Source organism: Anomaloglossus baeobatrachus, chromosome 3 (genome assembly GCF_048569485.1).
Source record: "Anomaloglossus baeobatrachus isolate aAnoBae1 chromosome 3, aAnoBae1.hap1, whole genome shotgun sequence".
NCBI lineage: Eukaryota > Metazoa > Chordata > Amphibia > Anura > Aromobatidae > Anomaloglossus > Anomaloglossus baeobatrachus.
In genome coordinates, this window is record NC_134355.1 from 430,250,752 (window position 1) to 430,264,898 (window position 14,147).

The following is a 14,147-nucleotide window of genomic DNA, read 5'->3' on the forward strand; positions in this document are numbered from 1 at the left end:
TCTACCGTTTCCCGTGTCCATGCTTTGGGATTAGCGCCCTTGCGGGTAAGGGCAATGATGGGTGCTGCCACCGTCGAGAAGTTGGGAATGAACTGGCGATAATAATTGATAAACCCCAAGAATCGCTGGATCGCCTTCAGCGAGCGGGGCTCAGGCCAGTTCATCACTGTCTCCAACTTCCCCGGATCCATTGCTAACCCCTGACTGAACACTATGTACCCCAGGAACGGCAAGGATTCCTGTTCAAAAACGCACTTTTCCAGCTTAGCATATAACGAATGGGTGCGGAGCCTCTTAAGTACTCGGATGACATCCCTCCGATGGGTGGTAAGATCGGGGGAGAAGATAAGAATGTCATCCAGGTATGCAACCACGGAAAGATACAAATCCCGGAAAATGTCATTCACAAAGTCTTGAAATACGGCGGGGGCATTGCAGAGTCCGAAGGGCATTACGAGATACTCGTAGTGACCGTCCCTGGTGTTGAAGGCGGTCTTCCACTCATCGCCCTTTCGGACTCGCACTAGCTTATACGCCCCGCGTAGATCCAGCTTTGTGAAGACCTTTGCCCCGCGGAATCGATCAAATAGCTCAGTAATGAGGGGCAAAGGGTATTTGTTCTTGATTGTGATTGCATTTAATCCCCTGTAATCGATACAGGGGCGCAGATCCCCTTCCTTCTTCTGCACAAAAAAGAACCCTGCACCAGCCGGTGAAATAGACTTGCGAATGAACCCCTTCGCCAGGCTGTCCTGAATATATTTGGACATAGCCTCCGTCTCTGGAGCAGAGAGTGGATACACTCTGCCCCTGGGGGGCTCGGAGCCTGGCTTCAGGTCTATTCGGCAATCATATGGCCGGTGGGGAGGAGGAGTATCTGCGGCCCTTTTGGAAAAGACATCCCTGTAGGCCTCATAAGGTGTCGGTAAACCCGGCCCCTCAGTATTCCCTGAGGACCCAACCGACCTAATGGTAGCGGGTGGTTCGGTAGTCACGAGGTGCTCTCTACAGGATCCTGCCCAGGATGAGATCTCCCCTGTTGCCCAGTTGAGTATAGGAGCATGCTGTCTCAACCAGGGAAGACCCAGTAGGATCTCATCCGTCCCCCCTGGAAGCACCAGGAAGGACACCTACTCATGGTGTCCCGGTGGTACATCCATCCTGAGAGGGATGGTGATCTGGGTGATAGGATCGAGTAGTATGGACCCGTCGACTACCCGGACCCTGAGTGGCTTGGGCAACAGAACCAGGGGAACTGAGTATCGGGTTGCCAGGGAGGTCGAGATGAAATTGCCTTCAGCGCCTGAGTCCAAGCAAGCCAGGGCAGAGAAGAGAGTAGTGCCGAACTGCAACTGGGCGCTGATAGTCAACCTAGAGGGAGAAGTAGCGTCTAGAGTCCCCCCTCTGATAGAAACTAGACGCTGTCTTTTCCCGACGGTTTGGGACATCGGGTAGCTATGTGTCCCCTCTGCCCACAGGAAAAGCAGATGACACAAGACCGAGAACCTGGGGCAGAGGAGACCACCTTGGACACCTCCATTGACTCCACGGAGTCGCCTACAGGACTGGCTGGGGGACCTGTCTGATGGAAGACGGGAGTCAGACGCTTTTTAGGCCGAGAAGACGTGGGTGCTGAAGAGACCTCGAGCCTTCGCTCCGCCTGGCGGATGTCTATGCGAGAGGCAACCTGAATCAAGGACTCTAAAGTGGCAGGCACCTCACGTGTGGCCAGTGCGTCTTTGACAAACCCTGCCAGGCCCTCCCAAAACACAGGGACAAGGACCTTATCCGGCCAGTCCAGCTCTGCGGCCAGTGTCCTAAAATGTACAGCAAAGTCCCCGACTGAAGCAGACCCTTGCCGAAGTCGTAGGAGGCGCAGCGCGGAATCGTGGGTGACTTGAGGCCCGAGGAACACCATTCTCATGGCCCCAAGATAAGCTGCTAAGTTATTCACCACACGATCTCCGCGCTCCCACAACGGCGTGGACCACTTCAGCGCTCTCCCTGTGAGCAGGGACTGGACGAAGGCTACCTTCGCCTTCTCGGTAGCGTAAAGAGTCGCGGACAGCTCTAAGTAGGTGGTAACCTGGTTTATAAAACCACGGCACTCAGAGCTGTTGCCGCTAAAGCGCTCTGGAAGCGCAAGGCGAGGAGACCTTCCGCCCAATAGCACAGCCTGGGTAGCCGCCTGGGTGGCGACTGTCGTCAGAGTAGTCTTATCGGAGGAAGACTGCTCCACTGCTGCCAATCGTGACTCCAACTGCTGCACATAACGCAGCAACTGCTGCTGCTCTTCAGCCATAGCCAGACCTTTGGCGCGACCGTAATGTTACGAGGGGGACCCGGGGAAGCGTGCCAAGATGGGAAATGGACTGCTTCCGCCGGTCAAGGTCCACTGTGCGGTGTAAGGGACCGCCGCTATGGTGGGTGAAGAGTGAGCGGGTTGCTGCTAGCGATCGTCTGGAATGTCACAGACGATCTATGTACACCGATCTGCCCTAACCCGTGAGGGTTGTATGGCACAGATCTCACGGCTCGGTGTACCTGTTGCACGGGGAAGCACAGAGGTGCCCACGCACGTGTGCCAGTGGAAGTCACGAGAATATGGCACGAGGGTAGCACAGAGGTGCCCACGCACGTGTGCTTTCAATAACCAGGTGAGTCCAAAGGAGACTTGAGGAGCTCACCTGGGCTAGGAACACGGCCTGTTGACGGGGGTACTGCCGGAGCAGCAAGGCAGGAACACGGCCTGCAAACGAGGTACTGCCGGAGCAGCAAGGGCCAAGCCCACAAGAGACAGTAATGCCTGAGCAGTGGCGTGGCAGCACGCTGCCAGACATCCAAACATAGAAGGACGGTCGCGCGCCACCATGATGGCAGGGGGAGCTTTTTAAGGAGGTGCAGCTCCACCCGAGGGCGGGCGCGAGGCGGAGATGACGGACTTGACCCAATCAGGGTCCACGACGTCCCAGCCTGGCCAGTCAGGATTCACCACGTCACCAGCCTTGTCATCAAGCCGTGTGACGTCAGTGAGCGAATCAGGACCCACCACGCATTGCACATGCTCACCCTCCTGCCTCTGGGAAATAGAGGCGGGATCCTCGGTCTCACAATGTGCAGAGATAACGGGAATCTCACTGCTTCCCTGAGCAGTAAACCTCTGCACATTGCGCAGCCTCGCAGACCTTCGGGCCGCTGAGCAGGAGAGTCTGCGGCAGGCCAGGAATGGGAGACCGCTTCACTCCTTGTAACAGGAGAACCACTAGGTGTCACCCTTCTGCTGCCTCTCTGAGAAGGTAACTCCTGCACACTGCGCAGTCTGGCAGACCTTTGGCGCTGCTGAGCAGGAATGCTCGTGGCAGGCAAGGAATGGGAGACTGCCTCAGTCCTTGCCTCAGGAGAGCCACGAGATGTAACATCTTATATATATATATATATATATATATATATATATAATGATGTAGAACCGAGGTAATTATATTAGTCCGGCCCTCTAAAACCATCCCAATTTCTTATGCGGCCCCATGGAAAAATTAATTGCCCACCCCTGAGCTAGGAGGTGGTTTTTAGAGCTCCCTTCTAATGACTAGAGATCACCATTGTGGCCACTGGACCGGGTCCTGCAAATCAGTTTGCACCAACACTAGTACCATATGCCGTAAGTGAGTCGGGGCATTTCATAACGGGAAAGGAAATGGATACAGCCAATGTCTTCGTATCAGAATTATGGACTGTAGACCTAGATCACTTATAATCAACGTGATTTATTATCGTTTTTCAATGTTTCCAGAAAAAACTTTGTCTGTCTGTGTTTTATCATGAGCTGTCCAGAAAAAAAAGTCAAGTTGACAATCCCGGGCTGTTGTTTTGGTGGCACATTAGAGGGGCTAAGCCTGGAAAAGATTCCCCCGAAAAGGACATAAATTCAGAAAAAATGCAAGAAAACTCACCAGAAAAAAAGCCATCAGCCAACACAGGTCAAAATGGCAGATGTACTCGCAGGATGCAGCCACCCCTTATGATAAAGGTGGGGGTAACAGAGGTGCAAAATACACTGTGACACTGCAGTAAACACTGCATTGCACGTACCTGTGTGACTGGCGCCCTATGTAAAACCTCATTAGTGTGCATGTTTAATACCAGCAACCACCCCCTCCATGAGTTGGTAGGCTGTGAGTGGCTGTCTCATCGGTATTCTGAACCTGTGTTACCCCCACCTCTATCATAAGGGCCCGTCTCCATCCTGCCAGTGCATCTGCCATTTTGACCTGTTATCCGGTTGCTTTTCTTCTGGTGAGTTATTTTTTTGGGGTTGGTTTTTTGAGCCTGGAAAAGAGGTTAAAAAGGGTAAAAGAGGCAGGCAAATGAGGGATAGCTGGTTAGATTTGCTTCACATTTTCAGACTTACCAAATTCGGATCAGATGGCCTGTTTAATAATGAATTTTTGATTCTTCCAAATGTACTTCTTTACGTATGTTGCTGTATGAAGTGGAATTTCTCAATACTTCACCTAACAGGTTTCCCCTCTGTATCTGTTACCACCACTTTTGTCCAGTCACTAGGAGTGTACAATTCTAATTGCGTAAAAGGAGTTGAGATGATTTATTGTGACATATTTTTTACATTCCTAATTGTATTGCACTTAATCATTTAGAATTTGTACACTATGTATTTCACTTTTGTCTCTTCATCAAAGGGAGCTTAATGAAGGAAGTCAGAGACCTCTTAAAGCAATTAACTACAAAAGATATAAATCTTACTCCAGAATTGGTCATTCTTTCCATAGGGTTTGAAGAATACGAGAAAAAATATAGATACATTGTATGTCACATTTTCTTAGTTATTAAGAATTTATTAGCAGCCAACGGGAGAGAAGAAAGAATCCCATCTATTTCAGAAGTTACGGACAGGGTTTCAGCTCATAATTTATATGAGTATAATATTGCGTTAAAAGAAAAAACTATCAAAGATATAAAATAAGATGGTCTCTGGTCCCAGATGTACATGCCAAACCTTGTTTTCACTTCGTTCCTTGACATTCTCTAAATAATATAAATGTAATATGTTATTTCCGAATGTGTTTATTTACTGGGCTAAATGAATATAAGAGGTTATAATCTTGCTTGACTTTGAAACTTAACGAATTGCCTCAACGTTTTCCTCCTTCTCGAACGCCTTCCATTCCCACCTCCCCTCCAATATCCCTTCCCCCATCAACGTTTAGCCTACCCTTTCTTCCCTTCCTCTTCCCCTTCTTTGTTCTTTCAACAACATTTTTAAGAATGTATTTTAAGTGCTTCAATTACCCCCTCCCCTAATTCAGAGAAAAGAAGCTTTAACATTTCCCATTTATAATGATCAAACCATGAAGAAAGTTCTGATGTTTATCATACACAATGCAGGGCCCAGTAAAAAAAAAAATATCTTAATGGAAATTTGCCAGCAGGCTTTTGTTACTCCATCCGATTGCAAAATGACGTAGGAACTGTGACCGTGATTCCAGTAATGTCACTTACTGGGCTACATGTTATATTTTTGGTAAAGTTATTTTTTTATTTGCTGTTCTTTATCTCCGTTCTCTAAGCTCTGTATAACACCACCCTTAAGGCCACTTCACACATAGCGAGATCACTAACGACATCGTTGCTACGTCACAGTTTCTGTGACGAAACAACGACTTCACCAGCAATCTCATTATGTTTCACATGTACCAACGATCCGCCCCCTGCTGTGAGATCATTGGTCGTTGCTGAATGTTCTAGGCCATGTTGGAGTCCTGCTGGGCAGGATGGATCTGTATGTTGGACACCTACCAACGATCTCGTTAACGACCTAGATGAGACTTAGTGTGACACGTAGACGTGTAGTTGCGTCACCTTTTCCGCGCCCCCTCTGCACCGATTGGTTGGCGCTGAGAACAGCAAGCAAACACTCGGGAACGAAGTAGGGATGAATCCGGGTGCAGATGCAGCTTCAATCCGAAAATCAAGCAAGCAACCGGGAACAAAGTACAAATGAATTCGGGTGGAGTCGCAGGTTCTATCCTCAAAGCAAGGCTCAAAAAGGGACAAAGGATGAAGCGATACAATGTTGCCTTCTAGGCCGGCCGCCTAATCAGAACGCAGTATTGGCCACCAATCGGAGCGGCGGGGTGTGGAAAAGGCGACGCATATGCACGCCTACGTGGCTTACAGCGTCAAATACTACGCCCCTATTCGAGATCGGAATTGTTACATAGCTGCTGTGTGACAGGGTCCCAGCGACCAACAAGATCGTTATACAGGTCGCTACATCGTTACTAAAGTCATTGGGAAAATGACTGTGTGACATCTCTCCAACGATCTCACCAACGATTTAAAAACAATCCGGAAACTGTGACATAGTAGCGATCTCGTTAACGATTTCGTTATGTGTGACTGGCCCTTTACCACTGATTGGCAGCTGTCTGTATATGCTGTGTATAGACAGAAAGCAGCCTATAATTGGTAGAGTCAGGGTTACACAGCGCTTATAAATATGAAGGACTACTTGGCAGCAGGTTAACTAGTCCTCTTATGATTAACTCTTCCTTAGAAAACAGTAATTTTATCAAAACTACCCCAAGCAGCCCAGCAAGTGACACATCACTGGAATTGGGTTCCTAGTCAGTACATTATGATGCTCTTAAATAAGGTGACAAAAACCTGATGCCACCTTTCCTCTAACCCCTTCATAACATATGACGTACATTTACGTCAAATTTCGTGTCCCCTTTCATGCGGGTTCGCACGCAGAGTCCACATTTATCCTGGCAGAGGATGGCTGATTTCATTAGCCATCATGTGCCTTTTAGAGCCACAGGGAGTGCAGGGTTCCAGCTGTGGCTGTTAACCTAATAAATGCTAGTGTCAATCTCTGACAGCAGCATTTAACATGCTCCGGCCGAGGGGGCGCGTCATTCCATGCACCCATTGGCACCCCCGTGTCACGATCCGAGTGGATTGCATTGACATCCGATGGTTTGCTGAAGACCTCGTGCCTGTCATTACGATACTTCTGTGAATGCCAGCCTAACTTTCACTATACCTGGCAGAGCTGATGCACTACTTGTATAGCAGAAGTGATCACACGATTACAGTTTCAATTACTATTAAATACAAGTACTATTACATACAGTAAAAAGTAAAAAGCTCAAATCACCCCCTTTTGCCCCATTAAAAATAAAACACTTTAAAAATGCACATATTTGGTATTGCTGCTTTGTAAAATTCCAATCTATTAAAATATACAATAAATTAATCTGATCGGTAAACAGCGTAACAACAAAAGAAAATCGAAATGGCAGAATTAAGTTTTTTTGCTCGCCGCAACATTGCAATAAAATGCAATGAGGCGATCAAAACATCGTATCTACCCCAAAATCTTAAAATCGTCAGCTCAGGGTATAAAAAAATAAGCGGTCACACAGCCCAATATGCCAAAAATTGAACATGTTTTTTTCTTCACTTAAAAACTAAAAAAAAACAAAACACTATGCATGTTTGGTATCTACGAAATTGTACTGACCTTGTGAATCATATTGCCAGGTCACTTTTACCTTACAGTGAACATGGTACATAAAAAGCCCAATAAAAAATGAGGAAATTGCACTTTTTTAATTTTCAACACATTTGGAATTTTTTTCCCGCTTTCCAGTGTATCACATAAAATTTCTGGTCAAAACAATCACTGATCTCAGGGAGACCAGCCAGAGAAAACACTGCCGGCAGCCAGCGAGGGCACTCAACACAGTGAAATCCTAGGTGCATTGCCCCCTGGGAAGTATGCAAATCAAACAGGTCTGTGGAGATATCCCTCCTAGGAGTCTCGACACAGAAAATAGGGAAATACTCTTCCGGGAAGGACCTAGCCAAGGAGTGGTTCTTTTTAGGAGACCACCATAACCACCATATTAAGTGGCCCTTTTAGTCAATATCCAGCTCTTGATGAGTTTAAAGATATGACAAGGGATATACCAAAGCCAGGTATCCATCCACAGACAGCTGTTTCGGGGTATTGCCCCTCATCAGTGTGGAGTAGGATTCTGGCCAGGTGGGAGCAATGCCTAGTAGACCAGCAAGACAAAACAATCCCTGATCATAGGGAGACCAGGCAGAGAAAACACTGCCGGCAACCAACGAGGGCGCTCAACACAGTGATATTGTTTTGTCTTGGTCTACTAGGCATTGCTCCCACATGGCCAGAATCCTACTCCACACTGATGAGGGGCAATACCCCAAAACAGCTGTCTGTGGATGGATACCTGGTCTTGGTGTACCCCTTGTCATATCTTTAAACTCGTCAAGAGCTGGATATTGACTAAAAGGGCCACTTAATATGGTGGTTATGGTGGTCTCCTAAAAAGAACCACTCCTTGGCTAGGTCCTTCCCGGAAGAGTATCTCCCTATTTTCTGTGTCGAGACTCCTAACAGAGGCTAAACAGACCTTTTTGATTTGCATAAAATTTCTGCTGTCATTCAAAAGTACAACTCTTCCCTCAAAAGACAAGCCTTCGAATGATTATGTGGACAGAAAAATAAAAAAGCTATAGCTTTTAGAAGAAGGGGAGGAAAAAATGGAAAATTGCCACAGGATTCAAGGGGTTAAAGATGAATAGCAGAGACTTATATAAATGAGATATATGAATGTGTTTATTCATTTTTGGAAATATTCATAGCCCTTTAAGAAAAATGGTCTATATGCTCATGTTTGTCTACAGATCATGACCCATACACTAAAGGTAAAGAAGAGAATGTTTCCTGGTGTCCTGCAGAGTATTGACGAGCCCCTCCAGAGACCAGTGACCCCCAGCAGTCACCGGACTGTGCAGACGGGGTAGGTATAGGTGTCTGACAGTAACCTGGACGCTTAGAGTAATAAAGGAGCTTGTATTACTTGGATGAGTGGATGGAATGTAGTTACATAATTATGCAAAACTCTGTGTCAGGGGACGGAGGAACAGATTTCAGAAGACGTGCTAAGCCATCAGGGTTATCAGCAGCCAGTGTACTTATAATCATATACTGTTTTTGTTATATATTTTATATATATATTTGTGTGTGTGTGAATATATGTATATAATAAACATCTGAAACATACATTCTGCTCTGTACTGTTTCATCATGACACTATTTTACAGTTTACACCATTTTGCTTTTTTTTTTTCAGGTCAGACAACTCAACCTCTGAAGTACATCCTTCAAGCTTGTTCAGAATCCAGAAATTGTCATCAAGACCCCCCACACGAAGTGGAAGCCGCCCTGGCACTGCTGATTTTTCTGCCTCATCAACATGTAAGCACATTATATAAGTTTGTCGAACCTACACTTTTTTTTTTTTTTTTTTAAAAGGCCAATTTTAAGTGAATCTGTCACCAGGTTTTTGCCACCTAATCTGAGAGCAGCATAATGTAGGGGCAGAGATCCTGATTCCAACGTTGTGTGACTTACTGGGCTATTTAGTGTAGTTTTGAGAAAATTACTGCTTAATCAGCAGTAGATTATCATTACAGGACTACTTGGCGTGCTGCCAGTTAGCCCAGCATAGGAGCGCTGTATAACTGCTAGATCTGCAGCAGAGAAAACATTGATTTTTATCAAAATGACAGCAAACCGCTCAATAAGTGACATATCGAGGGAATCAAGGTCTCTGCCCCTACATTATGCTGCTCTCAGATGGGGTAGATAAAAACTGGTGACAGATTCCCTTTAAACCTTTTAAGAGGTTTGATTTTATTATTTGCCATTTAAGCATAATCTGTCACCAGGTTTTTGCTTCCTCATCTGAGAGCAGCATAATTTAGAGGCTGAGACCCTGATTCCAGCAACATGTCACTTTCTGGGCTGCATGTTGCAGATTTGATTAAAATCACTGTATTTGCTGCTATCAATTCTCGGAATGCTCTGTATAACCTTGCCCACACAACTGATTGACAGCTTTTCTGTTCACTGTGCATAGGCAGAAAGTTGCATTATAAATTTATTTTGGGACACTTTGGGAGTATTTTACAGCAATTTTTTTTTTGTGGGCATTGTATGGTCATCCGTTCACCCTTTGGAAACCTTTTTGTTTGCCCTTCACATGACTTTAAAGCTGTTGGTACTCACATGCAGATGTTCAAAGAAATGTACTCTTTCCAAATCTCCTCCAGACCAATCCGGATAGATGATATGCTTCCTGTTTGACAGGAAACTAAAATTGCATGGTCGCTGGAGCTGTATCTGTCTGTACAAGGACCACGTATCTTCCTGCAGCACAGCTGAACTGTTTGTCCTCCTCAAACCCACTCCCTATATAAATGTTGGGTTTTGACCTTGGGTAATAAGAATATTGATGTATTATAACACGTATTTTGAAAAAAAGCCAAACATGTGTCTGAAAGCACTTTAGTAAAACTTGTTTCCAAGTGCTATTGGATGACAACATCCAGTATAAATTGTTTCTCGGAATTTATTTTTCTACCATCTTCCTGATTTTAGCCATTGACACCGAATCATCTCGACTTTTTTCGCCAAGCGCTCGGTCAGATCACCGTGGACCTGTTTCTCCCTCTTCGCCTCGAATTTTGGATTTGAGTTCAGACAAAAGCAATGGACACAGTAACAGGTGACTTTCCAGTATGGTTTTTGTTTGTGTAATTTACGGCTTAGCTTTTATTTCCACTCCACTTCATTAGCCAGATATTGTCATGTACACAACATTCTTGACCACCATGCCCCATAGCCGGAAAGGATTTTGCTATTGTTCACCATGGCATAAATGAGAAGATGTTTGCTTTGTTAATGCACAAGGAAGTGAACCTAAACCAATAGTTATAAAAACAGCTCATCCTATTCATTGCCTGAATACGTCTGTCAGGTTATACTATTAACACATCTTTGTTTTCTTGACCTTTTATATTCTTTCCTCATAGCAGAAGTTGGCACTCAAGAAGTCCAGAAATACAGCATGTCAGCCCACGCAAGGCTAAGACCCCCACAATTGCACCCCAGTTTTCCCAGTCTGGTCCACAACAAAGTCGGCCCAGTTCTGCAGGATCGTCTACTCACAGCAGACAAAGTAAGAATTCTAGGGAATAGATTAGTAACATTTATATTTGCAGTTCACAGTTCAGTACCATTATTGATCTATTTGTTAGGGAGAGAAAGGGAAAAAAATGAGTTATATTGTATATATTTATTGGAAGTTGCATAGCCGTCACAAATGTTGGTATTTACAGGTCATAGACCTTTTTCGGTAATATAATTCGCTGTGCATCCTGTTCATCTGGGTCATTATTCACACACATATGTTTCCGACCTAACTGTTCCACTTGGCACACTGTAAAGAGGATATTACGAAGACAATGTTGGCCTGGCTGTTAGTAAACTCTTCCCCAAAAACAATACGGGGTAGAATACATTGGGCACGGCATATAGCGATATGTCTGACATATGCAAAGATTCTGAAGAACAAGGGTACATAAAAAATAACCTGGCTGCACATCTTTTTCATTGCTGAAAAACAAAAAAGCCAGCACTAAATGTGCACTACAGCACTAAAAATTCCAACTGTACTTATTATATATTTGAGATTTTTGGCAAAAAAATTGCAATTTCTTGAGCTACCCCGCCACGTCACGGCAAATCTCTTTGGGGCAGTCCTACACTAAAATATTTTTATAAAGTGTGCCAGACGGCCTCACATATGAAATAGTAGAACTGCTCTTAGCAGCACTGACTTTCTCTTTTTCAATCCCATACCCATTGAAGTAGCAGTTCTACTATTTCATATGTGAGGCCGTCTGGCACATTTTATAAAAAATTTTTAGTGTAGGACTGCCCCAAAGAGATCTGCCGTGACGTGGCGGGGTAGCTCAAGAAATTGCAATTTTTTGCCAAAAATCTCAAATTTATAATAAGTACAGTTTGGATTTTTTTTTTTTTTTGCTGAAGTGCTTATTTAGTGCTGGCTTTATGTTTTATCTTTTTCATTGCTGTCTAGTTTTCTTAACTAATTAATCAATAACTAATGCTTCTAGTTTCCACAGTGTCTAAAATTGTGCACTGGCTACAGGTTTGAAACCATATCTGTAGACCAGGTAATGACTGTGTCGTTTATTTACTTTATCACTTAAATAGCACCACTAATTCCACAGACATCATTGGGGCTCACAATCTAAATTCCCTATCAGTATGTCTTTGGAGTGTGGGAGGAAACCAGTGGAAACCCAAAGATACACAGGGAGAACATGCAAACTGCTTGCAGATGTTGTCCTTGGTGGGATTTGAACCCAGGACCCCAGCACCTTTAAGGCTACCTTCACACTTAGCGATGCAGCAGCGATCCGACCAGCGATCTGACCTGGTCAGGATCGCTGCTGCATCGCTACATGGTCGCTGGTGAGCTGTCAAACAGGCAGATCTCACCAGCGACCAGTGAACAGCCCCCAGCCAGCAGCGACGTGCAAGCGACGCTGCGCTTGCACGGAGCCGCCGTCTGGAAGCTGCGGAGACTGGTAACTAAGGTAAACATCGGGTATGGTTACCCGATGTTTACATTAGTTACCAGCGCACACCGCTTAGCTGTGTGTGCAGGGAGCCGCGCACACTGAGCGCTGGCTCCTTGCTCTCCTAGCTACAGTACACATCGGGTTAATTAACCCGATGTGTAATGCAGCTACATGTGCAGAGAGCAGGGAGCCGCGCACACTGCTTAGCGCTGGCTCCTTGCTCTCCTAGCTGCTGTACACATCGGGTTAATTAACCCGATGTGTACAGCAGCTACATGTGCAGAGAGCCGGAGCCGGCAGCACAGGCAGCGTGAGAGCTGCAGAGGCTGGTAACTAAGGTAAATATCGGGTAACCACCTTGGTTACCCGATGTTTATCTTGGTTACAAGCTTACCTCAGCTGTCAGACGCCGGCTCCTGCTCCCTGCTCGCTTCATTTGTCGCTCTCTCGCTGTCACACACAGCGATCTGTGTGTCACAGTGGGAGAGCGCCTTTGAAGAAAACGAACCAGGGCTGTGTGTAACGAGCAGCGATCTCGCAGCAGGGGCCAGATCGCTGCTCATTGTCACACACAGCGAGATCGCTAATGAGGTCACTGCTGCGTCACAAAAAGCGTGACTCAGCAGCGATCTCGGCAGTGAGCTCGCTGTGTGTGAAGCACCCCTAAGGCTATGTGTCCACGGTAGAATGTACCTGCGGATTTTTCTGCATGAAAATCCGCGACTTTCGCGGCAAATCCGCACCTTATTTTTGCCGCGGATTTACTGCGGATTACCGGGAATTTGCCGCGGATTTTGATGCAGATTTTTTTTTTTTTCCCCATTCTATACCCAAAATCCGCACCAAAATCCGCAACAATAATTGACATGCTGCAGATTTTTCCGGATCAAAATCCGCGGCAAATCCGCCGCGGAAAAATCCGCAGCATGGACACAGTATTTCCAAAATGCCATTGAAATGGCTTGGAAGTGCCGCTGCTGCAGATTTTTGGAAAATCCGCGGTAAATCCGCAGTGTGGGCACATAGCCTTAGGCTACAGGGCTCCACACAGAATTCTTAAATAAATCTGATGTTTAGTCATCATTCCATCACAAACTATAAAGTATAGTAAATATATTTCAATATTTGTTGTAAAACAGAATCTTAGAGATATCAACTCCATGTCACATCAAGCATCAAAGGCATCTCAATTAGGTGCTTGACATTTCCAACATTTTAAAGACTCACAGAACCTTTCTTGTTGTCTTTTATCTTGCAGGTAGCCAGTCCTACAGAAAGTAGAGGAAAACCACACAATGGGCTCCACTGTATTGTAATAACATCAGAGAGCTAAGCGCTTAAAGAGACCTGATGTTTACGTCGGGTTTTTGTGTTATATATATATATATATATATATACATACATACATACATACATACATACATACATACATACATACATACATACATACACTGTGTGTGTATGTATATCTATATTATATATTTATATATATACAGTGTGTGTGTGTGTGTGTATATATATACACACATATACATACACACACACACACACTGACAGATAACACCTCTATACACTACTGGTAACACAGTATTCAGCTTTCAAAATAGCTGGTGTCACAGCTGATACCTGCGCATAAA

The 14,147-nt window shown here is 45.2% G+C and overlaps 1 protein-coding gene across 4 annotated transcripts in view; it reads left to right on the plus strand.

The window, feature by feature from the left end:
• The window catches only part of ARMC9 (armadillo repeat containing 9), a 294,215-nt gene extending 280,310 nt beyond the window's left edge, over nucleotides 1-13,905 (plus strand). For 3 of the 4 annotated variants that reach the window (XM_075340394.1, XM_075340397.1, XM_075340395.1), the window contains 5 exons: nucleotides 8,740-8,855; nucleotides 9,189-9,313; nucleotides 10,499-10,625; nucleotides 10,933-11,078; nucleotides 13,769-13,905. In XM_075340394.1, coding sequence (XP_075196509.1) covers nucleotides 8,740-8,855; nucleotides 9,189-9,313; nucleotides 10,499-10,625; nucleotides 10,933-11,078; nucleotides 13,769-13,791 — 537 coding nt within the window. In that variant the 3' untranslated portion in view covers nucleotides 13,792-13,905. The remainder of the gene's footprint in view (nucleotides 1-8,739; nucleotides 8,856-9,188; nucleotides 9,314-10,498; nucleotides 10,626-10,932; nucleotides 11,079-13,768) is intronic. The other variant, XM_075340396.1, reaches the window with a different exon arrangement.
• Nucleotides 13,906-14,147: the final 242 nt, after the last annotated feature.